This window comes from Castanea sativa, chromosome 1 (assembly GCF_040712315.1).
Source record: "Castanea sativa cultivar Marrone di Chiusa Pesio chromosome 1, ASM4071231v1".
Classification (NCBI taxonomy): domain Eukaryota; kingdom Viridiplantae; phylum Streptophyta; class Magnoliopsida; order Fagales; family Fagaceae; genus Castanea; species Castanea sativa.
In genome coordinates this window covers 25,590,649-25,615,024 of record NC_134013.1, presented here as the reverse complement: position 1 = coordinate 25,615,024, position 24,376 = coordinate 25,590,649, and the positions used below count along the sequence as shown (strand labels likewise).

The following is a 24,376-nucleotide window of genomic DNA, read 5'->3' as shown; positions in this document are numbered from 1 at the left end:
TCATAACGTATGTATATTTTGCAATTTTTAAAAAATATTAGACCTTAAAATTAATAGTTGGCCCCTACAAAAAAGAGGAGTTAGCCCCTGCAAAAAAGAATTAAACAACTAATTATTGGATTCCAAAAACTAGTTGTTAATAGCAACAAGCTATCCACCTTGTAGCAAAAAGAAGAAGAAGAAGAAGAAGAAGAAGAAGAAAGTGCTACTTCTTATTAGTTTTTTCCTCTCTTAATTGGTAAGTTTTGGTTGTTGAGTTCAAATAGTAAGTTTTTAATAAAAGAAATTTTCTCTTAGAGTTATCTTATTTTATTTGGAACTAAGTCTTTTCGTTGCTTTTGTTAAGTTTCAAATTGTTTGTCAATACTTGATTTAGTCACAACACATTAAATGAAAAAAACTACACAACAATACTTAAAAAGCAGTTTTCTCTTGGACACACACACACACACACACATATATAAATTTTATTTTTATTTTTTTAATTTGGGACTAAAGTCTTTTATTGTTATTGTTGTTGTTAAGTTTCCAATTGTTTTTCAATACTTGATTTAGACAAAAAAATGTTGAATGAAAAAAATAGAGGATATTTAATGTTAGGGGGTAAAAATACCCCAAAAATGAGAGTTAAAAAAATTACAATTAAATAACGGTAATATATTTTTTTTTTACATATTGATGGCAAAGTAGACAATTTGTGTATGCTCATTAAATTTTATAAAGATGGTATTATATATATCTACTTCGGCCCCCCAAATCAAAATTACTGGCTACGCTCCTGATTAGTTCTATATCCTACTTAGAAAAGGAAATAGCTTGGTGGTTCATTCTAGACCAATCAATAAGGTAGGCCAAGGAAGGTTAAGTTAATTTGGGTAATTTATATAAATAAATAAATAAATAATTGCTGAGCAAAATGTAAAAGAGAGTTTGAGTTTGCAACCTTTAGTGTGGGGGGTGATGCGTTATTTAGAGCACTAGCATTGGAGGTATAAACACCCCTCAGTTGCTAGTTTACAACTTAAGTCACTCAATACACATTCTATTTGGATTTGTAAACTTACAAAAATTTGCAATTACTATTCATAGGTTGTAAAATATATATATATATATATATATATATATATGTATTATTTTAATATGTGGTTGTTTGAAGAGAAAAAGTGAGTGGGAAGAAAAAGAGAGAATAATACTTTTTATTATTTTATTAGGTAGTTTATATTATTTTATTGGATTGTATGTAAAAATAAAAATTGAGATGTAGGGTGAGTTGTAAAATGAGTTTGTAGGCTTGTTTGGTTTGGCAATGACTCAGTTTTTATAACTCAATACTCATAACTCATAACCCAAACCTCACTTTGGGTCTGTTTGGATAGAACTTATTGCTGAAAACTGAAAACTGAAAATTGAAAACACTATAGCAAAATAATTTTTAAATGGGAAAAAAACACTGTTCATGCCAAACGTTACTGTTCATTGGCCTAAAATTACTGTTCATGGCCAATGAACAGTAACAAACACGCGTAAAAAAAAAAAAAGTTGGACGTGGACGCGTGTTTGTGATATCCAAACGCCCTCTTTATCTCAAAAACTCCAAAATTCTTGTTTGGTCACATAACTCAAACACATAATTCACATTTTGCCACCATAACTCATATTTCAGAAACTGAAAACACTAAGGGTTTGTTTAGATCACCATGATTTTGAGTGATATCACTTAGTTTTCATCATTAAGTTTCTAAAACGCGTGAGTCCCACAAAAAAAAATTTGTTTGGCCTGGTTTTTGGGTGGTGTTTCCATTACTCAAAACTCAAAAATTTGAGTGATGGATGATGGAAATTGAAAACATAATTTTGGTGTTTTCAGTTTCTGAAATATGAGTTATGGTGGTAAAAGGTGAGTTATGTGATTGAGTTATATGACCAAACAAGAATTTTGGAGTTTTTGAGATAAAGTGAGGTTTGACTTATGAGTTATGGGTTTTAAATTTGAGTTATGAGTTATGAATATTGAGTTATGAGCCATGGCCAAACCAAATGAGCCATAAAATTTTGTTTTCAGTTTCTATCATCCATCACTAAAATTTTTGAGTTTTGAGAGATGGAAACATCACCCAAAAATCAAGCCAAATAATATTTTTTCGGTGGGACCTACAATTTTTAGAAAGTTAATAATAAAAACTAGTGATATTACTCAAAATTATGGTGATCCAAACAAGCCTATTTTGAGTGTTTGAGGAGGATAAAATATATATATATATATATATATATATATATATATATATATATATATGTTGGTTTTGCTGTTTAGAGGTTTTAGGGGGTTGGGGCTGTTGTACGGGTTTCTTCCCGGACATCTTGGCTGTGACTCTGCAAAAATTCACGGGTTAGGAAATCAGGGATGCTGTTCTGGCTTCCTTCAATGAATTCTAAATCAAAGTCAAAAACTGAAAGGATGGCTTGCCATCGTGCAAAAATCTGTTTTGATGCAATGTTTTGAACATCTTTTTCTAAAACATGAACTTACCCCCTTTTGGTATCAAAGCCAAGTTTGGCCCGGTCGGATTGTAAGTTACTGTTTATCATATAATCAAGTTCTCAGCGGAAGATAAGAGATAAAATACAAATGAAAGCCGACTGGGGCTATTTGATTACAATGACTGAGTCACTGGATTACAACTGAAAATTAAACTCTTGGCTGGAAGAGGAGGGAATTTTGGAGTTGCTCTCAAGACTGGACCTTGTTTTCTCACAAAATTGGACCTCTGAGGTATTCTGGAGCTATTCCTAGAATTGGACCTGCCGAAGACTGGAGTCTTAGCTTCCTTATATAGGCTAGAGGGAGCCTTGGATGCTGGCTGGACTAAAAGAGAAGCCTACAAAGCCAATTATACCAGAGATCAAAAGGAAAAAGTATTTGAAGCATGGACGGCATTCATGAGGGAAATATCCCGTAATGTCACCTTTTTCATATACTTCGAAAGGTATTTTGGCCAGCACAAACAATTTTGTGTCCTCACCAGAGCCTGGACCATAGAAGGACCCAATGCAACCAAAGAAATTGTAAGGTCTAGTCATCCACCCCTAGAAGCCATAACCTTCAACCATCGCAGGACGGAGATAATAGCCTCTCCCTTCAAGGCCACCATAGATAGACATCAGCCTGTTGACAAGGTTATTGAGCAAAACAACTATACCAACCAGTGTCTAAATGTCATAGGAAAACAGCTTGACAGGATAGAAGATAAGATCGAAAACAAAGTTATCCTCCAGACGGGAAACTCTAGCAAACCGATCCAAGCCATAGAAAAACCTTTAATCAAGTTACCCATAACTAGACACACCAGCCTTAGTTATCCTAAAGATAAGACAGCCTTAGAAATAGTTGCCCAGAAGCTAGAAGAACTAGTAAAGAAGGAACCAGCCACCCCTTTATCTATGAATGTTCTAGATATCCAAACAGCCTCTAGCAGTTCTAGCCAAGCCTCTGACCAGGAGTTTGAACAATTAGAAAACCAGTTTCAGGATTTAGAGGTAAAACGACTTTATCATCCTGATCCAACCAGCTCTACTAAGAATTGGTACCCTAGACCTTCACCCCCTGACCTCCGGTATGAGGAAAGGAATGTTAGTAATCAATTGGGACAATTTGGCTGGGGGTGATCGGGACAATCTTTCCTGTGGTTTGTGATTGGCTGGAACCAACAGGGTTTTGCTGTTTAGAGGTTTTAGGGGGTTGGGGCTGTTGTACGGGTTTCTTCCCGGACATCTTGGCTGTGACTCTGCAAAAATTCACGGGTTAGGAAATCAGGGATGCTGTTCTGGCTTCCTTCAATGAATTCTAAATCAAAGTCAAAAACTGAAAGGATGGCTTGCCATCGTGCAAAAATCTGTTTTGATGCAATGTTTTGAACATCTTTTTCTAAAACATGTTTTGCAGATTTACAATCAATCCTAATTAAAAACTTTTGGTTTAAAAGATCACTTTGAAACTTTGAGATGCATAATACTATAGATAGTATCTCTTTCTTAATAGTACTATAATTAATCTGAGTGGGAGTCCATATTCCTGAATGGAAACAGACTATTTGTTCAGGGGAATTCGGACTAGCACGCTGGAGGAGGATGCCACCATAACCTATGTTTGAGGCATCTGTCTGAACAATTTTGAAGGATTTGTCAGCAGGAATTCCTAAACAAGGAAGGGTTTTGACATATTGTTTGATATGCTGGACTACTGTGGTATGAGCTGGAGTCCATGGGGATGGATTGGTTCGAAGTCTATCAAAAAGGAGTTTGCATTGTTGCTTGAGGTTTTGATAGAAATCTGAGATGTAATTGAGAGATCCTAGAAATCTCTGAAGCTGGGTTTTATCTAGGATTTCATCTGGAAACTTATCTGCAAACTGGATAGCTCTGTCTATGGGTTTGATAACTCCATGATGGATATCAAAACCTAAGAAACGAACTTTAGTTTGGAAAAGTTTGATCTTGGGGGCTGAAACAACAAGTCCATTTAGTTTGATGGTTTTGAGGAATGCTCTTAAGTGCTTCTGATGTTTATCCAAAGATTCTGAGAAAATGAGTACATCGTCGATGTACACAATGGCATGGCTGGAGAATGGATTGAAAATCTCATTCATGATATTTTGGAATTCAGAAGGTGCATTTTTGAGGCCAAAGGGCATCACATTCCACTCATAATGACCAAAGGGTGTGGTAAAGGCTGTTTTATACCTATCAGGCTCTCTGATTTGTATCTGCCAAAAACCACTCTTCATATCAAACTTGCTGAAGATAACTGCTTTGCTAAGCCTGTTAACTAAGTCCTTTTTGTTGGGAATTGGGTATCTTACCCATTCTAAGACTTTGTTGAGGGGCTTGTAATTGATAACTAACCTAGGGACACCTCTCTCTATCTCAGCATTTTTCTGAACATAAAAGGCTGGACAAGACCATGGTGATCTAGATTTCCTGATGATTCCTTTCTTAAGAAGATCCTCTATCTCAGCTTTACAGGTATCCATAAGTTCCTGGTTCATTTGGATAGGTCGGGCTTTGGTAGGGATATCCTTTTCATTGAAATCTTTGACATATGGGAGAGCTACCTCGTGTCTCTTTCTATGCCAAAAAGCTGTAGGTAGATCAGAGCAGACTTCCTGCTTAAGTTTTTCCTCAAACTTTCTGATCTCTTCTTGGAGGGTTTTACAAGCTAGTTGGTCCTCAACTTTCTTGTATCTAATTTCTTCCTGAAGGTACTTAAGATGTATGGACTTGGCACTAATCAGGTCTAAAGTTTTGGAAACGGTGTCAGCTTGGATGGTGCTAATGTTTCTAGGCACTGGTCCACTAATAAACTTAAACTTGATGGTTTGGCCAAAGGGTTGGGTCGTGATGCCTTTACTATCTACTGTGAAAGGGTAAAGGATGCAAAGGAAGGGATTTCCTAAGATGACCTTGTCTGTCATATTTTTGACAAGAACAAATGTGGTTTTGAAACACATGTTATCTTGGCAAACATGGGCTTTAGGAAGTTTAAATTCAATCTGCATTTTTCCGCCACTTGCGGATGTCAATCTTTCCCTAGACTTTTTAAAGTACTTGGAGGGAATGATACCTTCTTGGATGCAGTTGAGATCAGCACCTGAATCAATTAAGGCTATGACCTCGAATTCAAAATCTTTGCTAATGACAATCCTGACTTTGGAATGCCATTTATGGAAATTCATTCTAGTGATAGCATCTAAAAATAATCCTTTGCTGGGTTCATAGATGAGATCAGCTGTAATATGGTTTACTGAGGGATCTTTCTTATTGCCTTGATAAGAAGTATTTTTCAAGGGTTGAGTTTCCTGGAGGGCTCTAAGACTTTGCTTTAAGGTCTTAATTTCACATCCGGTTTCTTTGGTTTCTTTTTGAAGGTCGTTGATCTTAACTTCCTTCTTGGACAGGATAAGCCTATTGTGGGATTGGTCCAAATCTACCTTGGGTTGATGGTTGCTGGGTTCAGGTTTACTTGGTTCCTGTACCGAAGGCTGGTGAGTTTGGCTAGGCTCCTGAGGCTTGATATTGGGGTCACCTATTTTTAGGTGAGAGGTCCTGGAGCTACAATCTTTTTTGAAATGGTCACGCTTGCCACAACCATGACATTTTCCAGGCTTATTCTTCGTAGTTTCCCTGTAAGCTTTGGAAATAGGTCGATGAGCTCTACTAGCACGTCTTTCAGGTCTTTTAAGTCCTTAACAAAGAAGGATGCTGTCCCCATTCTTTACTACTGATGAAACCGGTGATGATGAACTTGTGATAGAGGACTATTGGAGGGTCCCCTTTGCTGTAGATGTTTTCTATTTGAGTAGACTTTTCCTGGGAGAGGATGCTCTTATAGAACTGGATATTTTTCTCTGGATTCAGCCAAAACAATTGATTATCCCTTTGACTCCAATCAATTGTCATCATGCATTCATCATGAAAATATTTGCATCTCTGCATCCATCAGTTTTGAAAGCAAAAAGGTTTTTAACAATTATTTGAAGTTCTTGACAAGGACAAATTTTGTCATAAAGGATATGCCGCCTTGGCAAACCTCGGCTTGTGGGATATTGAAGTCAATTTGCATTCTTCCGCCACTTGCGGATGTTAATCTCTCCTTAGACTTTTTGAAGTATCTGGAGGGAATGATTCCTTCTTGAATGCAATTAAGATCAGCACCTGAATCTATTAAGGCTATGACCTCGAATTCAAAATCTTTGCTGATGACAATCCTGACTTTGGAATGCCATTTATGGAAGTTAATCCTGCTGATGGTATCTAAGAACAACTCTTTGCTAGGTTCCTGGATAAGGTCAGCTGTAGGGTTAACTGTTTGATCATCTTCTTCATCTGAGGGATTTTCCTCATTGCTTTGATGAGAAGAGTTTTCCAAAAGTTGAATTCTTCTATTAAGGAGATCATAATCGACCCTAAGAATGGTTAATTCTTGCTTTAGGGTTCTAACTTCTGATTTGGTTTCCTTAATTTCCCTTTGAAGCTCGTTGACTGTAACTTCCTTCTTGGACTGGGTAAACCTGTTGTAGATTTGCTCTAAATCTACCTTGGGTTGCTGGATCTTGAGGGCAGGTTTGCTAGTTTCCTTTACTAGCGTCTGATGGAAAAGGGTAAGCTTTTGAGCTTTGATGACAGGATCTTCTATAGCCTCTATGAGGTCTAAAAGAAGCTCTTCTTGCCTGTTCAACACATTGATGGTTTTGTTCCTGCAACAACCATCTTTGCATGATTGTATAAATCAGGGTATTGACTCCATCAGGAATTCCTTGCTCTATTTCATTGATGATGGGGTTTCCTTCCTCATCTTTCTGGATGGCGTACTTGATGTCTTCTTTAGACACTTCAGTAAGGCAATTGTTCCACCATTGCTGGAGTTTACCTGTGAATCCTAATGCCATCATTTCAATGACTTCTTTATGGGGACGGCCTTCGTCCAGGTAGTTGTTGGCTACCATAGTCATATGCTGGATTTTGTTTAGGATTTCCTGTTCTGATAAACCATCTATGTTTCATTCATAGAGTCTACCAGTAGACACAGAGAATTGGTTACTAACATTCCTTTCCTCATACCGGAGGTCAGGGGGTGAAGGTCTAGGGTACCAATTCTTAGTAGAGCTAGTTGGATCAGTTGTAAGTTACTGTTTATCATATAATCAAGTTGGTCGGCACTGCCATAGTTATCCAGATTATTTTGGCATTATAATTATTTTGAATTATTTTCATGTATATATCTCCCATACCCCATATTTTGTTTTACATCTATTTCATGATAACTCTTCCATTCCCTTTTATTTATTTCTTCGTCTGCTATTATTTCATCATTTTCTATTACATCTGCAAATGGTAGGCTGAGCCTCCTTCTAACCATTCTATTTGTTATTCTGTGATTACTTGTTCAAATTAACCTTTGCTTCCTCTGTTATCTCTATTCTTCCTATTTTTGTGTTTAGCCCTAAAGTTTGCTGCAGATTTATATACCTGTGAGATTTGTTACCAAAGTCTGTGATGTTCTCTGTTCTTTAAAGAGGCCGAAAATCTTCCTAGGTTTGGTTTGGTCAGCCCGTTAAAGCCGAGAGAAGGCGTGTTAGGGTGGTCCCCATTATTGGAGGAGAGTCCGGCGGAAAGGAGTTCACAGATCAGGTGTCTATCCCATAGTTGTATACTTTTGCTTCAGATCTAAAGGTTAGATCCAGAAGTTTGAGGATAAAGGTGACTAGGTTGTGATTGTTGATTTAAACTTTTAACCCCAGAATCATGAATAGGTTGTTTAGAAGTTACTCTTCCACCAGCAGTAGATGTTCTCAACCCACATCCATTCCAGATATCCTAGCAGACGTAGGAGCAATTAATTCGGAGTCTTATGAGCTATCCGATCTAGATCTAGACATAGGAGATTGGAATATCCCAAAAGTTGCCACCAGCCAATTCTATAAGTCTTCATGGTCTTTGAAAACAGCTTTCAAAACAGACTACCATGTCAAGACCATAGAGCAAGTCTATGGAATCAGACGAAGAACTTACCCCCTTTTGGTATCAGAGCCAAAATATATATATATATATTTTGGCTTTTCTGGATACTAATGCTACAGCCTACAGGGAAGTGGTAAGTTTGGCTGGAAATTACCCCCAAAAACAAGTTGATAAGTAGGTTATCCTTTTAGGTAGGTCGGCTGGGTTAGAGGACGGTGTATAGGTTGTAGGCAGCAAGAATCGGTGCAATTGCATTTCACGTGATTAATAGTTAATGGGGCACACACAATAAATGCTACTGTAAGAGAAATGTGAGGTTCGATGGGAACCTCTATCAAGCAAGCTCGTTTATAATTATATAGGCCGAAACTCATAAGATTGCTTATTCATAAGAGTATCGCCCACGTATTTTATAAAAAATGTCATTTTGATTCAAAAATTTATTTTACTATTTTGACACATTATTTTACAATTTATCATTTATCATATCTTTTATTCTATGATTCTAAACATTAAAATAATATATCCACACATAAAAATAATATTTAACTAAAATTGCCACCAAATCCACAACAATCGTAGACCCACCTTCAACAACACCTCCACCAAGCACCACCTTTAACCACCAAACACAATAACCGGCCAAACCCATCGATCACAGCAAACAAAATCACCTGCCAAACCCACAAAAGCCAAACCTATCACCGGCTAAACTCACTTTCAAGCTCACACCACCAAGCACCACCTTCAACCACCAAATCCACCAACCATTGGCCGCTATTAAAACCCATCTACCACCATCGATGAACCTAAGAGAGAGGCAATCTTAGCCGTTCACTACCATGGCAAACCCAACAAATCAAGCTAATTAGTCACCATCATCATACAACTGTGAACCCACAACCTAATTTCAACCTAAAGAGAGAGATCAAAAATCAGAAGCACCTCAGCCCCATTTGCCAACTTCTCCGCTCCGTTCTACGAATTTGACGTTGCCGTCGCTGCTGAATTTGACGAAGTCGCGGCTGCCTTTCCTCTTCTCTTGGCCGCTGCTGCCGCCTTCTTCTTGCTCACGTCCGATTGTGAGAAGAGGAAGAACACAGGTTGGGAGAGAGAGACAGATTCTGAGAAGAGAGAGATGGAGAAGCGGTCTATGTGGCTGAAGGTGAAGAAGAAGATATATTTTTAATTGGGATGAGAGAGAAAGATGAATAAAAAAATAATAAACTTATATCCCTTTTGAGTACGTACTGTGCCAAAGTTGAGACGGTATTGTAGTATGTCTCAAAATTTTGACACATTTAACACATCTCATGATGCTTTGTTTTTGGTGTTTGGTGTGTCAAATGCCAAATATTTGGCATTTGGCACACCTAATGGTGATGCTCTAATCGTGGTATAAATGGCAATAATTTTTATCATAATTATTTTTATATATTAAATTGTAATTGATTGTCTGTCAATTTTATAATGGCTTATTATTTTTTCTCTACTATTTACCGTTTGCATAGGACAATAGTCAGGGGCGGAGGTAGGGGGGTCGAGAAGAGGCAATTGCCCCCCCTGACCTCACCCAAACCCCACCCCCCTTTTATATATATATATTTCTTTTAGATTTAATATTTGTTTTGTATAAGTTTTTGTTTGCTTTAAGCTTATGGTCTTCAACTTTGCAATTGCATGAAATTGTGCTACGAGGCTGTCACTCTTGGCTCCAGTTGTAATATACTCTTCTCGGCCGGTGATAAGTAAAAAGCTCTTTCAACTTCGTACAATAATGACTATATATTGATTTTTTTTTTTTTAACTTTTACTTGTTTGAAAAATATACTTATAGTCACCTATGAAGTATCTTAAATACAACAACATTTATACTAAATCTAGCATTACGCACAAGGAAAAAAAAAAACTTAACACTTACGTTATATTTATATGTTAATCAAATTTTTTGTTTAATTAGTCAAGTATTTTTTTTATTATACCAATTAAAAAAATTGAAATTAATTTTCTCTTCAGTTCTTTATTTTCATCTTGTCCCTCCTAAATTAAAATCCTGACTTCGCCACTGACAATAGTGACACAAATTGTGCCATTTTATATGATCTTAAAATTTTTCACAGCCTGTACATAGTTTAGGTGCTCAATCTTGGTTCTGGTCATATGGTTTAAAATAAATATAAAATAATGAACTAATATAAAACATATGTAGTAGTTTTTTTTTTAATAGTAAAAAGATAGAAAATATGTACTAGTTTTGAAGGTGAAGAAACAATGTTAATGTCTATCCTTCATAAAAAAAATGTTAATGTCTATCCGTGTACCGTGTTCAATTTGTTACGAGTAATACCTCTGACAAAAAGTTTCAGGGTAAAATTAAGTTCAAGGTTTTGTTGCATTATGTCTTTGTAACTCATATTGAATCCAATTTTTATTTTTTTAATATAATATATACACACACTAACCATCAAATATATATATATATATACACACACACACTAGCCTCTTTGCATGCATGTTGCTTGTGTTTAAAGACTCTTCTAATTTATTTTTTTTCTTCTAAATGACAACTTTTCCTGTATATTGATTCAAAGTGGTTGTATTTTCCAATCACCAAAATTCCTAGGGGAGTGATTAGATGTAGCACAAAAAAATTATTTCACTCACAAACACATAAATCTTATTACTCCCCTAGGTTTAAGTTTAGTGTTATAATTTTTCATCTACCGCCAAGGAATATCTGATACACCCATAAATGCATAAATTTCATTATGCTACTAGGTTCACACTCTTTTGTGCATGTGAAGAGGCTAGTTCTCTCACACCGTCCATTGGGTCTAATTGATGAACGGTGGTCTTGGGTTTTGGTGGCTACTTCGACCTTGCCTTCTTGGTTTGCTAGATTTTCAAAATTGGTTCTTTTTTTTAATCTGGGTTCGTGGAGGCTTTTTTGACTCTTTGATCTAGATTGTTGGGTGTTGTTGGTTGTTTTTTGGATGGTTCATGGCAATTTTTTTAATGGTTGGTGGCAGTGGCAGAGCTAGAATTCTAGCTTGTGGGGGGGGGAGATGAAAATAAAGAGTTGAAGGCAAAATTGATTTCAATTTTTTTAATTAGTAGAGTTAAAAAAAAAACTTAACTAATTAATCAAAAAATTTGATTAGCATATAAAATATAATGTAAGTATTAAGTTGTTTCTTTTTTTTCCTCGTGCATAGCATTAGATTTTTTTTTTTAATAAATAGATTGTATGGCGTTTTTTTTTTTTTTAAATCATAAAAGTATTGATGTTTATTAATTCTATGCTATATTGTGTTTATCGTAAAAGCATTATAGAAGAATTGAAAAAAGCAGCATAAAAATTTTGGCATATTGGTTGGAGATGTTGTGGTTGTGATATTATACCATTTTTTAATTTCAAGATTACATAGAGTACATATAAGAATTTTTCTCTTCATTATATTAGACAAGTTTGAAATCTTTTCAAAATAAAATTTCAGGTCAAAGTTATTATTATTAAAAATGATATTTTTAGGGGAATATAATGAGCTTCTTGCTAATTATTAGCTAAGAAAAGTACATTACAAGTGGAGCCAAAAGTGACAGCCCCATAGCACAATATTACATGTAGAGTTGCAGAATATAAGTTTAAAGCAAACAAAAACATACACAGAAAATATAGGAAGATATATATTAAGGAGGTGTGGGTTTGGGTGAGGTCAGGGGTGGCAATTGCCCCCTCTCAACCCCCCCCCCCCTAGCTTCACCCCTGGTTGGTGGTGTTTTGGTGGCTGGCTTCTATTCACTATGTGGAGTTTTGGGTGGTGGGTGCATGATGGTAGTTTGTGCAATTGTGTTTGCATTTGGTGGGTTCAGAACTATGAATTTTTTTTTTTTTTTCATTTTACAGTGAAACAAACATTAAAAAATGATTTCCACTGTATTTTCAAGTTAGCAATTAAACATGGTAAAATGAAAATATTTTACTGAAAATATGATTGAGACTTTTTTTTTGGAGAAGAAGATTGAGAAGTTAAATTTAATTGTATGAATTGGGATAAGAATGAGTATTTAAAAAAAAAGAAATTAAAAAAAAAAGTAGTGACGTTTGAGTATTTTAAAATTTTGTTTTTTATAGTTAAATTTATTTAATTGTTATGATAATTGTATGGATTGGGATAAAAATTGCAATAATTGAATGGATTGGGATAAGTATGAGTAGAGTTCAAATAGATAAAAAATAGGATTTTTTTTCCCAATTAGTTATTTGTATGTGAGTTAGGTTTGAAAATTTGAATTTGAAATAAAAAAGTGGTAATTTAGAATGGATAAGTGAAGAAAAATACTAAAAACTTAGGAATTTTTTTAGTTTTTAAAATAATTAGTTGCTAACCCGTGCGATGCACGGATTAGTTGAACAAAAATTTTATATTTTAAGTTAGCTTAAAGTTATGATCACTTGAAAAAATAAGTTACAATTTAAGAGGGGAAAAAAAAAAATACTAACACCAATAATGTTAGGCATGCCATGTCTATTATCAATGGCATCCTTTCTTTCATGAAAATTAAGTCTCGATCATTTTTTTAATATAATATAATCCCTCCCATTGCTCAATTTGTTTGCAAAATCCTAGGTTTTTTCTTGCCATATAAAATGCAACCAAAAAACCCAAAAATAAGAAAGTAAAAACTATAGAAGTTTTTATATAGAAAACAGTAATTATTTACACTCAGAAATGACACTGACACTCAAAAAGAGTCATTAGAGCAATAGGTTTTGGAAAAGATTTTTTTTTTTTTTTTCTGAAAATTGGAAAAGCTAATTTAGTGTTATAGGCAATAATTATAATATTTTAACATGTAAAGAACAACATCAAAAAGGTGTATTAGATGAATAAATTGACTTCGTTAGAGAATGAAGACAAATAAATGTATTGGAAAGAGTAGATTTCAGAATATATATGAATGTAAAAAGAAGAAGGATGTACCTGTAAGTGCACAATTGCACCTGGACCCAAGAACAGTTATGGGCTCAGGCCCAATGAGCCTTAAACAATATGAATTTGTAGAGTGTGGGCTTGAAACCCAGGTTAGAAGTATGTGGGGATTAAATGACAAACTAAGGATTTCGAATACTTGGAAACAATAAGGAATATTGTAAATTGGCCTCCTCGGACGTAAGCCGAGAGCTGTTCTTATATTATATCCCTTTCTTAGTCTTTTCTTTCTTTTTAGGTTACAAAAAGTCCTCCTCCTTTCTGTCTTAAATTGCTCTTTAAATACTACTCTTTTGAATGCTTTGTACACGTGTTGCCTCACCTCTCCCTTAGACTAGATATTTCTTTTCTCAGTGCCTTTGAATAGTAATCAGAAGTTTCTCTTCCACTATTCAGGTGTCACTTCCCCATAAATGCGGCCAGGGTGGTAGGTGCAGGGTTTTTAATGTGGAGGTAGCAGCCTTTATCTTTGACATTTCTTCAACACCGGTGCTTCTGGGGCGTTATTGGGTTCACCCCTTTTAACCATTGGCCTTAACTGTGTCCTCCCCTAACCTTTACTATGAAATCCCGAGTTCTTCGGTGCTCATCCGAGGGTAAGTTCACCCTCAGCTGGATCCTCGGATTCTCGGCGTATGGGCCGACCCATAGTACTAACAACTTCTAAACCCAAGGTCAGGTCGGCATTCCTTAACACGGCCCAAAAGGCCCACGTTCCCATCAAGATCTTTTCACTCCCCACAGTACCAATTGAAAGGCCATAGAGTTTTAATCGAGATATAAGACTACCAATCTAAGAAGCACTTGGAATGCTCCTAATAATAGAAAAAATATAAGAGAAAAATCGGTTACCTCAAAAGAACAATGCATGACTATAGCAATTGAAATTTGTCAAGACAATTTCATATATTGCAAAACATGAACCCAAAATTTAGATGTTAAAACTTCTAAAAAGTAAAAAGAAAGAGTAAAGAATCAGTGCCTAGAAATTACTGGAAAAAAAAAAAAACATATGACTACATGATAGAAACAAAAATATAATATTGCAAAAATTGAATAAAAAAATTAAGTTGTTAAACTTCTTAAAGGCTTAAAAATATGAAGAATCAGAAAAAAAAAAAATATGACTACATAATAGAAAAAATATAAGAGAAAGATAGGTTACATCAAAAGAATAATCCATGATTATAGCAATTGAAATTTGTCAAAACAGTTTCATATATTGCAAAATATGAACCCAAAATTTAGATGTTAAAACTTCTAAAAAGCCAAAAGAAAGAGTAAGGAATTTAGATACATTGTTGGGTGCAAAAAAAATATTTGCACCGTTGATGCCCTTATTAAGATGCTTGGTAACTGTAGAAATCAAATATCAATCAAATGATTTCTTTTGCCACACCATACAAAAAAGTAAAAGCTAAGCAAAGCACCATAAGAAAGTGCAAAAATAAAGCAATCTTATATTCAAGTATGGTAGATATGAACTTTATTGATTATTTCATACCACCTTGACAAATTCGTAGAACGTTTTGTTTCATATTACAATGCATTGATAGCTATTTTCATGTTGTTTGTGCAATGCCCTGGAAAGCTGCAAATAAAAATAAAAGTAAAAAGTAAAAAAATATGACTACATAGCAAAAAAAATGGACAATTCTTATTAACAAAAACACAATAAAATTATAATTAAAAAACCCTAATAGGGATCTAGTGAATAGAGAATTAGAGAAGGAGGGAAGGAAGAGTAAAAAAAAAGGAATGAGAGAGGAGGTGTTTGCATTTGAATACATCTTAAAAGTCCAAAATCAAATTAAAAAAATATAAATAAAAAATGCTGACGTGGAAAATTGTTTGTGAAAGAATAGTCCATGATCATAACTGTTGCAAATTGTTTCAAAAAACCACTTAGTCCACACACTAATGATGCCTAAAAATCAAATAATTCTCAATATAAAAGAACTGTAAATAAGTTTTGTAAGGTCGCAGTTTGTACCTAGGCCCAATAGTAGAAATGGTATAGGCCCAAAGAGCCTAATACAATAAATTTGTAGAGAGTGGGTGCTAAATCTAGTTTCTTATGGGCTTAGTTAACAACGGTAGTGACTCAAGGTCACAAAACAATATTGATGGACTGGTTCGTATGATGAAAAATTGTCCTCGGATTTAAGCCGATGAGCTAGATCGTATATTTCTTTCTTCTTGAAGGAAGATTATAAAGGTATCCAGTCTACAATGTTTTCTTTGTTTCTTTTCGATCCCCTTTCCTGAATGTCTCCCTCTCCTTTTATATCATCCTTCTTCCTTTTTACACCCTCCACTTATGGATCAGATTACTGGTTTGGATACTTGTCCCATCAGCCCTTCCCTGAAGTTTTTGGAAGTAGCTGTAAGGCTCAACTTTGATGCTTAGACATCACTTCCCCATTAATGCAGCCAGAGGTTTAGCTGTAGAGCATTTAATGCGGTGGTAGCAACTTTATCTTGGATATTTCATAGGCCTTCTTCCTATCCTGTACGCCCACCATGCATCCCCTTACTTACAGGATCTCCTAGAACATTGCTTTTGGATGTCGGGCAACACTTTCCTACCTTGGCTTTATTTAGCCGAGGAAAGATTCTTCCTTGGACCACCTTCCGGGATGACCTCGATCAGACTTTACCTCTTTACTCACCAATACGACCTCTTGGGTCGATATTTCCCCATCCTCGGACTATTCAATGTCCTCGAATTGGGCCTTTGACCCAATAAGCACATACACATGTAATATTGGATTTATCGTCCCTACAAGTTTATATATATATATATATATATATATAGACACACACAAATAAGAGTTCACCTACACAAATCAACCAATAATCCAAAATTGAATGAGGTTTTTGTTCTTTAGAGAGATTTAATTACAACTTTCATGTCACATGCTCTCAACTTGGTCAATCCTAAAAAGGTTCTTAGGTCGTCTAGGCTGGAAAAATACTAGTTGGAATTCAAGCAGTAACTATAATTGTATCAAAATACTTAATCTTCAATTCCATAACATGGTCAAAAGTAATATCGCTTTTTGCTTATGCGTAGCTGTTGAAGCAATAGGAACTCCATAGACATCAAGCAAATCTTCACACCTAGAAATAACAACCCTAAAGTTCCTCCAAAAAAAAAAAATAAAAAAAATAACAACCTTAACATCCACAACAGTCAGGGAAAACGATTATGAAGACTGCTTTGTGGTTTGGTGTGGCGATTGTGGTATTTGAGGAGTGAGCGTGAGTCTATCGTGCGGTAATATTCAATTTAATTTTTAATAAACCCTAATGGTGATGTACTAACTAGAGAATTAGAGAAGAAGATAAGGAAGAGTCCAAAACAAAATAGAAAACTGTATGAGAGATGAGGTGTTTGCGTTTGAATATATATTAAAAGTCCTAAATCAAATTAAAAAATATAAATAAAAAATGTTGATGTGGAAAATTGTGGGATCTTCAAAAGTTTCGGTTATATATATAGATAAATTACTTTTTTAACCAATGTGTTTTTCAATTTAAATTATTTAACTAAAAGATAGGAGTATCTTAGAGAGTTTTAGGATCTGTGTGGGGATATTTTAGTATAAAAATAGTGAAACCCAAACAAAAGAATCCTGTAATTAATAGTAGTAGTATATCTATAAATTGTTTTTAAAGAATTTATTTTTATTGGCATATGGGCTTAAAAATTAAATTAGACAATTATACTTTTTTAAAAAGATAAAACTTTGAAAAAGTGTATAAACTATATAAATTGAATAAAAAACAAAAAATTATCATTCCACTCATTCAAACGCACACTAATAACCAATCCATTAAAGGGATTGAATTATAATAGGAGAAAATTTGACTCCTAACATGAAAGGTGCTCAAATAACCAATTGGAACCCAATTGGAAAAAGAAAAACTAATAAATCAAGAATACAAATTTAGATGGATAAAGAAAATAGAAGAGAAGAGAAGAGAAGAGGAAAGAAGACAACAACACTTAATTTGTACTCGTCTATAATTAGATGGATAAGAGCATCCACACCAGCTCATGTAAAAACTTCTAAAACAGAAAAAACTACCAATTTTACACATTTTGAGCAAAAAAACACCCACATCAGTGGGTGTAAAAATGTTTAAAACTGTGGAAATCCATCCATGAGCTACAGTAACTGTGTAAATAAACACGGTTACTGTAGCTCGTTTATCCCTTTTTTTTTATTTATATAATTTCCTGTTCGCTCATTTTTTTTTCTCTCTTCTCCGTGCCCAACAATCCCAGTTAACTGCTCATCTTCTTCTTTTTCCTCATATGCACAAAAACACACCCACACACAAACACATCCACACAGAAATCAACATAGATACACTTGCTCAAAAAAAAAAAAAAACAAAGATACACAAACACGGAGCTCATGGATTGTGGATCGGAGCTCGTGGCTCGGAGCTGTGGATGGTGGATGGGAGCTCGGATTGGAGCTGTGGATGGTGGATGGGAGCTCGGATTGGAGCTGTGGATGGTGGATCGGAGCTCGTGGCTCAAAGCTGTGGATCGGAGTGTGGATTGTGGGTCGGAGCTCAGATCGGAGTTGTGGATCGGAGTGTGTTTCAGTGCTGTGGATCGGAGCTATCAGGAGAGTTGATCTGAAAAATGGGTAGAGAGAGAGAGAGAGAGAGAGAGAGCAATTTCAGAAAAAATGGGTAGAGAGAAAGAAAGAGAGAGCGCGTGTATGTATAGTGTTAGTTAAGAGAAATAATAAAAAATTTGAAAAAGTTGATTATTTAATTAAAAAAGGTGGTAGCATAAATTAACTGATGTGTGTGTTTTATAAAAATAAATGTGTAAAATAAAAAAAAAAATAAATTTTTAATATAAAAATAAATATGTAAAATAAATGAGTTGGTGTGAATATTCTAAGTAATATCATCCCCCTCTAATATTCCAAAGGGTCAAAACTATCACAAAAAGTATTGAAATTTGAAAACAACCTATCTCCCCAGTCCCCAATGTGCCATCTGACGCAGACTTTCCTTGACCCACCGCATATTCGCGGACTAATTTCTGGACCATGCATTCCCAATTTACCAAAATACCCTTTTGCCCCCACCACTGCACCCCGAAAAGATCCGAAGATTCAACATTGTATCATCAATAATGTAATAGTCGCAGAAAGCAGCTATATACAAGAAAGAGTTCTGCCTACTAGAGTTACTTTTATCATTAACTTTTGAAAAATGCAAAATAGATAGATATGATTAACTCTAAGTAATTGTTTTTTTTTTTTTGTTGAGAAAGTCTAAGTAATTGTTAACAAGACATTTAACATTTATAAATATAATATTTTAATTGGAAGTTTAGGTTCATGATTCATCCCTATCCATTGATCCTCCTATTCATGAGATATTAATGAGACGTGACATGATTGATAGTGAGAAAGGATGGGTATCAACTAATTCTAATTTTCTATAATTTTCCCTCCTTTTGTGATTGTTATTTTCTCATTATGTAGATCATCTAACATGGTCAAAATATAATGGATGAGTACATCTAATAATGATGCTTGCTGGTTCAAATTGATGATAAACTTTTTAATGATCATGTGTGCATTTGTAAAGCCAATTGGGATGCAACACAAAGCTTTCTAACAAACTGGGTCTCCTATAACTCTTATAATATTGTTCTTCCACAGCCAAGATGGCCAACTTTGAAAAAGTTAGGGGGACCCTTGGACATATCTTCGAAAGATGTCTTTCAAATAATGGAGATAAACAAACAAAAATACAAAGTGAAAAGGAGAGAAAGAAAAGGAGGGCATTCTTACATGCTAAGCTCCTCCCATCTCATCGACCTTTTTATTTATTTATTTTTGGATGAACTTATTTATTTTTATATATAATAGGTTTAGATTATTCACTTATTTTACTTTTATCCACTTGTCTCTTTCTCAAAATTTACTTGAGGGAAAAAAAAAGGTATCTTCTTCATGTATAACAGAAGAGCTTAGTTCAAAGAGATTTTACTCTAACCCAATGTTTTACTTTATTGTCATTTTTTCAAGTCCTACCTCCTAACTCTACCATGAATTTAAAGGCCATACAGTTTCTAAAACGTGATAAAATAACTATTTGTCCCTCTACCATGAGTAAAGCTTCTATCCAATACTCGTGCAGTTTATATTACCAAACTAATATGTGGCCATTTTTTAAGGCATGCACTGGAAGTTAGCCAACCCTACTGCAATGGTACAGGAAGAACAAATTTTCTCCCTTGTCTTTTGCCAAAAAGAAAGAGTTTTTATATTTACAAACTGATTGCTGGCAGATTCAATCAAGTAATATTTTCCTTATCTCTAATGTCCTTAAATGCACCTCATGAGCATTTCTATTGGTCTTTCAGGTCGGGCAATTGTACACGAACTTCCAGAAAAATCAAACACGCTAAAGCAACTTTGTTTTTATGTCATGTTGCAAGTGAGAAAACAACATCCATTGTTCAAATATTTGGGCTTGCCGAAGTTTGAAAAAAGAAAACTCAGAAATTTGATCCCCTGATGAAAGCAAAGGAATAAGCAAACTCAGCTAGGATGAATAATCTTAAAACAAAACATAAAGGTTTTCATTCTTTTCTTTATAATTTCTTTGCAAAAAAAAGGTAAGAGATTTCGGTGCATATTTGTACCTTTATTTGCTGTTGGTTTATTTTCTTAAAGGTCAGATAAAATATGACTGTGAATAAATAAGTTGGGATATTTACTAAAAATTACCTTTTGTGGTCGGCTAACAAGTTAGCCAAACCCCTAATTTTACTAAAAAACATATTCATTTCTCTGTTGGGCATAAGGGAGATTATGACGTTGTTGAACTTTTAGCCCAAAGAATAGACAGCCATGACTGTATTACAAGTAATGGTAGTGGATCCGCCCAATTCCTTGAAAGGGAGAGATCCTCTAATGAATGTAGAGATTGCTTTTGGAAAAAAACTTTTATGAGTTTCTTCAATGAAGTGGTCAGTGGTCACTTTAAGACCCAAGTATTAATATTTAATACTTCAACATACTTCTCCCCTACCTATGAAAGATTATCACTGTCAAACCCCACTTTATAATTACAATGAAATTGCACCCAAACTACCCTATGCTCTCTCTCTCTCTCTCTCTAGCTCTCTCACACACAGATAAAACACAAATGTACCCACCAAGAATCTCTCCCTATCAAAGCCATATGACTTGGGGGGCCACTTCACACTACCAAACCTTACACGCCCTGTGTGTCCAGCATATGTTTCTGTCTTCATACTCCAAATGACCATCTCATAGTCACAACTCAACTCACAACTCATCTCCACCACCTCCTACTCTCCTCTCCCCCTATCTATCTCTCATTTCTTTTCCCCACCCTTCCTGTCTTCTTCTTTACTCCTACTCTTTCACCACCCACCTTTCTTTTCATCACAAAAACACTGTCCACACTCCACGGTGAAGCTCCCCAACTAGCTACAACCACAATGGCCAGACTGGTAGTAGAGATTCAAGATGCAAGTGACTTGATGCCAAAAGACGACCAAGGCTCTGCCAGTCCCTTTGTAGAAGTAGATTTCGATGGGCAGAAACAAAAGACACAAACCAAGCATAAAGACCTCAACCCCCAATGGAATGAGAAGCTAGTGTTCAATGTCAACAACCCCAGAGACCTTCACCACAAGACCATTGATGTGATCGTGTACAATGACCGAAAAGGCGGCCACCACAAGAACTTCCTCGGTCGTGTCAGACTCCATGGTTCCTCCATACCTCTTCAAGAATCTGAAGCCATTATCCAGCGCTACCCGCTTGATAAACGTGGCCTCTTTTCTCATATTAAAGGCGATATAGCTCTCAGAGTTTACGCAGTTCATGACTCATCTGCGTTTCATGCACCTCCACCACAAGATGGTGGTGCTGAAGAATCAAACACAGTACCATTGAAAGAGATAAATACTAATTACAAGCCTGAAGAAGTACTAGAAAAAGAGGAAGAAGAAGAAAGGATGGTTGAGGGAATGAAGAAGAAGAAAAAGGAAAAAGAAGTGAGAACTTTTCACACTATAGGAGCCGGGACACATGAACACCATCAAGCTCCACAACCTTCAGTGTTCTCTGGCGGTGGATTCGGGGGGTTCGAGAAAAACAATACTGGTGGATTGGGGGGGTTCGAGAGTAACAAATTTATGAAGGAAAAGGCAGCGGCTGTGGCTGAGACCAGGGCCGATTTTGCACGAGCAGGGCCGGCTAGTATGATGCACATGCAGGTTCCGACGATGAAGCAGAACCCATTTGCATTGGAGGAAACTAGGCCTCCCTTGGCAGCACGTCTTCGGCACAGAGGAGACAAGACATCGAGTACTTATGATCTAGTGGAGCAGATGTATTACTTGTATGTGAATGTGGTCAAGGCCAGAGATCTTCCTGTCATGGATGTTACAGGAAGCCTTGATCCTTATGTGGAAGTGAAGCTTGGGAACTACAAAGGGCAAACGAAACCATTGGAGAAGAACCAATACCCGGTGTGGAACCAAGTTTTTGCTTTCTCAAAAGAGAGGCTGCAATCCAGTGTCCTCGAAGTGGTTTTGATGGATAAGGATCTTGTGAAAGATGATTTTGTTGGGAGAGTTAGTTTTGATCTTTCTGAAATTCCTCTTCGGCTGCCACCAGATAGTCCTTTGGCTCCTCAGTGGTACAAATTGGAGGACAAGAAAGGGGACAGGCACAACTCAGGAGAAATTATGCTTGCGGTTTGGGTAGGAACACAGGCTGATGAGGCCTTTCCCGATGCATGGCATTCTGATGCTCACAACATAAGTCATTCAAACATGTCCAATACACGATCCAAGGTTTATTTCTCCCCCAGACTATACTACCTTAAAATTGATGTACTTGGAGCTCAGGATCTTATTCCCTCCGAAAGAGGAGCTCAAGAAACACGTGTGAAGGTACTGGTTGGGAATCAGCTGAAATTCACTCGGTTTACCCATATGCGAATGAACACTGAATGGAATGAAGACTTCATGTTTGTGGTATCGGAGCCTCTTGAAGACCTCATAATTATTACTGTGGAGGACAAGGGAGGACCTGAGGTTTTAGGCCGGTTGGTCGTATCAGTAAGAGACGTTATGCACAGACATGACCACCACAAAGCACCCGAACCCCGCTGGCATAGTCTGCACAAGCATCTTGAACTTGAAGCGGACGCCGACAAGAAGAAAGACAAGTTTACAAGCAAGATCCTCCTTAGAATCTATGTGGACTCAGGTTATCATGTTCTTGATGAGTCCACGCATTTCAGCAGTGATCTACAGCCCTCCTCCAAACACTTGAGAAAACCAAGCATAGGATTTCTTGAACTTGGGATTCTAAGTGCAAAGAATTTGCTTCCAATGAAGGGAAAGGATGGTGGGACTACAGATGCATACTGTGTGGCCAAGTATGGCAACAAATGGATTCGGACTAGAACGCTGCTTGACACTCTGGCTCCTCGCTGGAATGAGCAGTATACTTGGGATGTTCATGATCCATGTACTGTAATCACTGTCGGTGTTTTCGATAATTGCCATGTTAATGGAAGCAAAGAAGACACAAGAGATCAAAGGATTGGGAAGGTAAGAATTCGACTATCGACTTTAGAAACTAATCGGGTTTATACCCATTATTATCCGTTGTTGGTTCTCGAACGATCTGGTTTGAAGAAACATGGTGAGCTTCATTTGGCATTGAGGTTCACTTGTACTTCTTGGGTTAACTTGGTGGCACAATATGGAAACCCTTTGCTTCCAAAAATGCATTATATCCAACCCATATCTTTTAGGCACCATGATTGGCTTCGCCACCACGCAATGCAGATTGTGGCAGCCAGGCTAGCTAGGTCAGAGCCACCCCTCCGGCATGAAATTGTTGAGTACATGCTTGATGTAGATATTCACTTGTGGAGTCTCAGGAGAAGCAAAGCCAATTTTTCTCGCATCATGTCTCTGCTTTCAGGGGTTACAGCGGTTTGTAAGTGGATCAACGAAATATGTCTCTGGAGAAACCCAATCACGACATGTTTAGTGCACGTCTTGTTTTTGATATTGGTTTGTTACCCAGAATTGGTCTTACCTACGATTTTCCTCTACCTGTTTGTGATCGGAATATGGAACTATCGGTTCAGGCCAAAGCAGCCACCTCACATGGATGCACGACTATCACAAGCAGAGTTTATACACTCAGATGAACTGGATGAGGAATTTGACACATTCCCAACTACTAGACATCCAGATCTTGTAAGGGCGAGGTATGATAGGTTGCGGATTGTGGCAGGTAAGGTGCAATCTGTGGTTGGAGATTTAGCATCGCAAGGGGAAAGGGCTCTAGCTTTACTAAGCTGGAGAGATCCAAGAGCTACGGCAATCTTCATCATCTTCTCATTGATCTGGGCTGTGTTCATATATGTCACTCCTTTCCAAGTAGTTGCAGTGCTGGTTGGGCTGTACTTGCTTCGACACCCTCGATTCAGAAGCAAGATGCCTTCTGTACCCGTCAATTTCTTCAAGAGGTTACCGGGCAAGTCAGATATGCTACTTTGAGATGAAGGCTATTATCAGTTTATTATTCATTTACTTAATTCTAGTGAACAAAAGATGGTTCAGTAAATTAAACCATCAGATTTGTAGCAGCATAAGACAGAAGGATATGCAGCAATGTTGCTTTTGCAGTTTCCCTGCTATCCTCACCCAAAATAGTAGTTCAATTTTTCCTGGATATATGTACATTCTAGCTTCATTAATCTTATCTATGGAAACAATCATTCTTTCTTGCAACTTGGGGGAAAAACTCATTCTTTCT

General features: G+C 36.3%; 1 protein-coding gene across 1 annotated transcript; it reads left to right on the top strand.

Annotated features, from left to right (window-relative positions):
- Positions 1-20,802: 20,802 nt before the first annotated feature.
- Positions 20,803-24,351, top strand: LOC142641146 (multiple C2 domain and transmembrane region protein 6). The gene has a single exon (XM_075815543.1). The coding sequence runs from the start codon at positions 21,025-21,027 to the stop codon at positions 24,115-24,117; it is 3,093 nt and encodes a 1,030-aa protein (XP_075671658.1). The 5' UTR covers positions 20,803-21,024; the 3' UTR covers positions 24,118-24,351.
- Positions 24,352-24,376: the final 25 nt, after the last annotated feature.

Excerpts from the sequence above, each read along its gene's own strand:
- LOC142641146 (XM_075815543.1), top strand. The coding sequence starts at position 21,025 with ATGGCCAGACTGGTAGTAGAGATTCAAGATGCAAGTGACTTGATGCCA.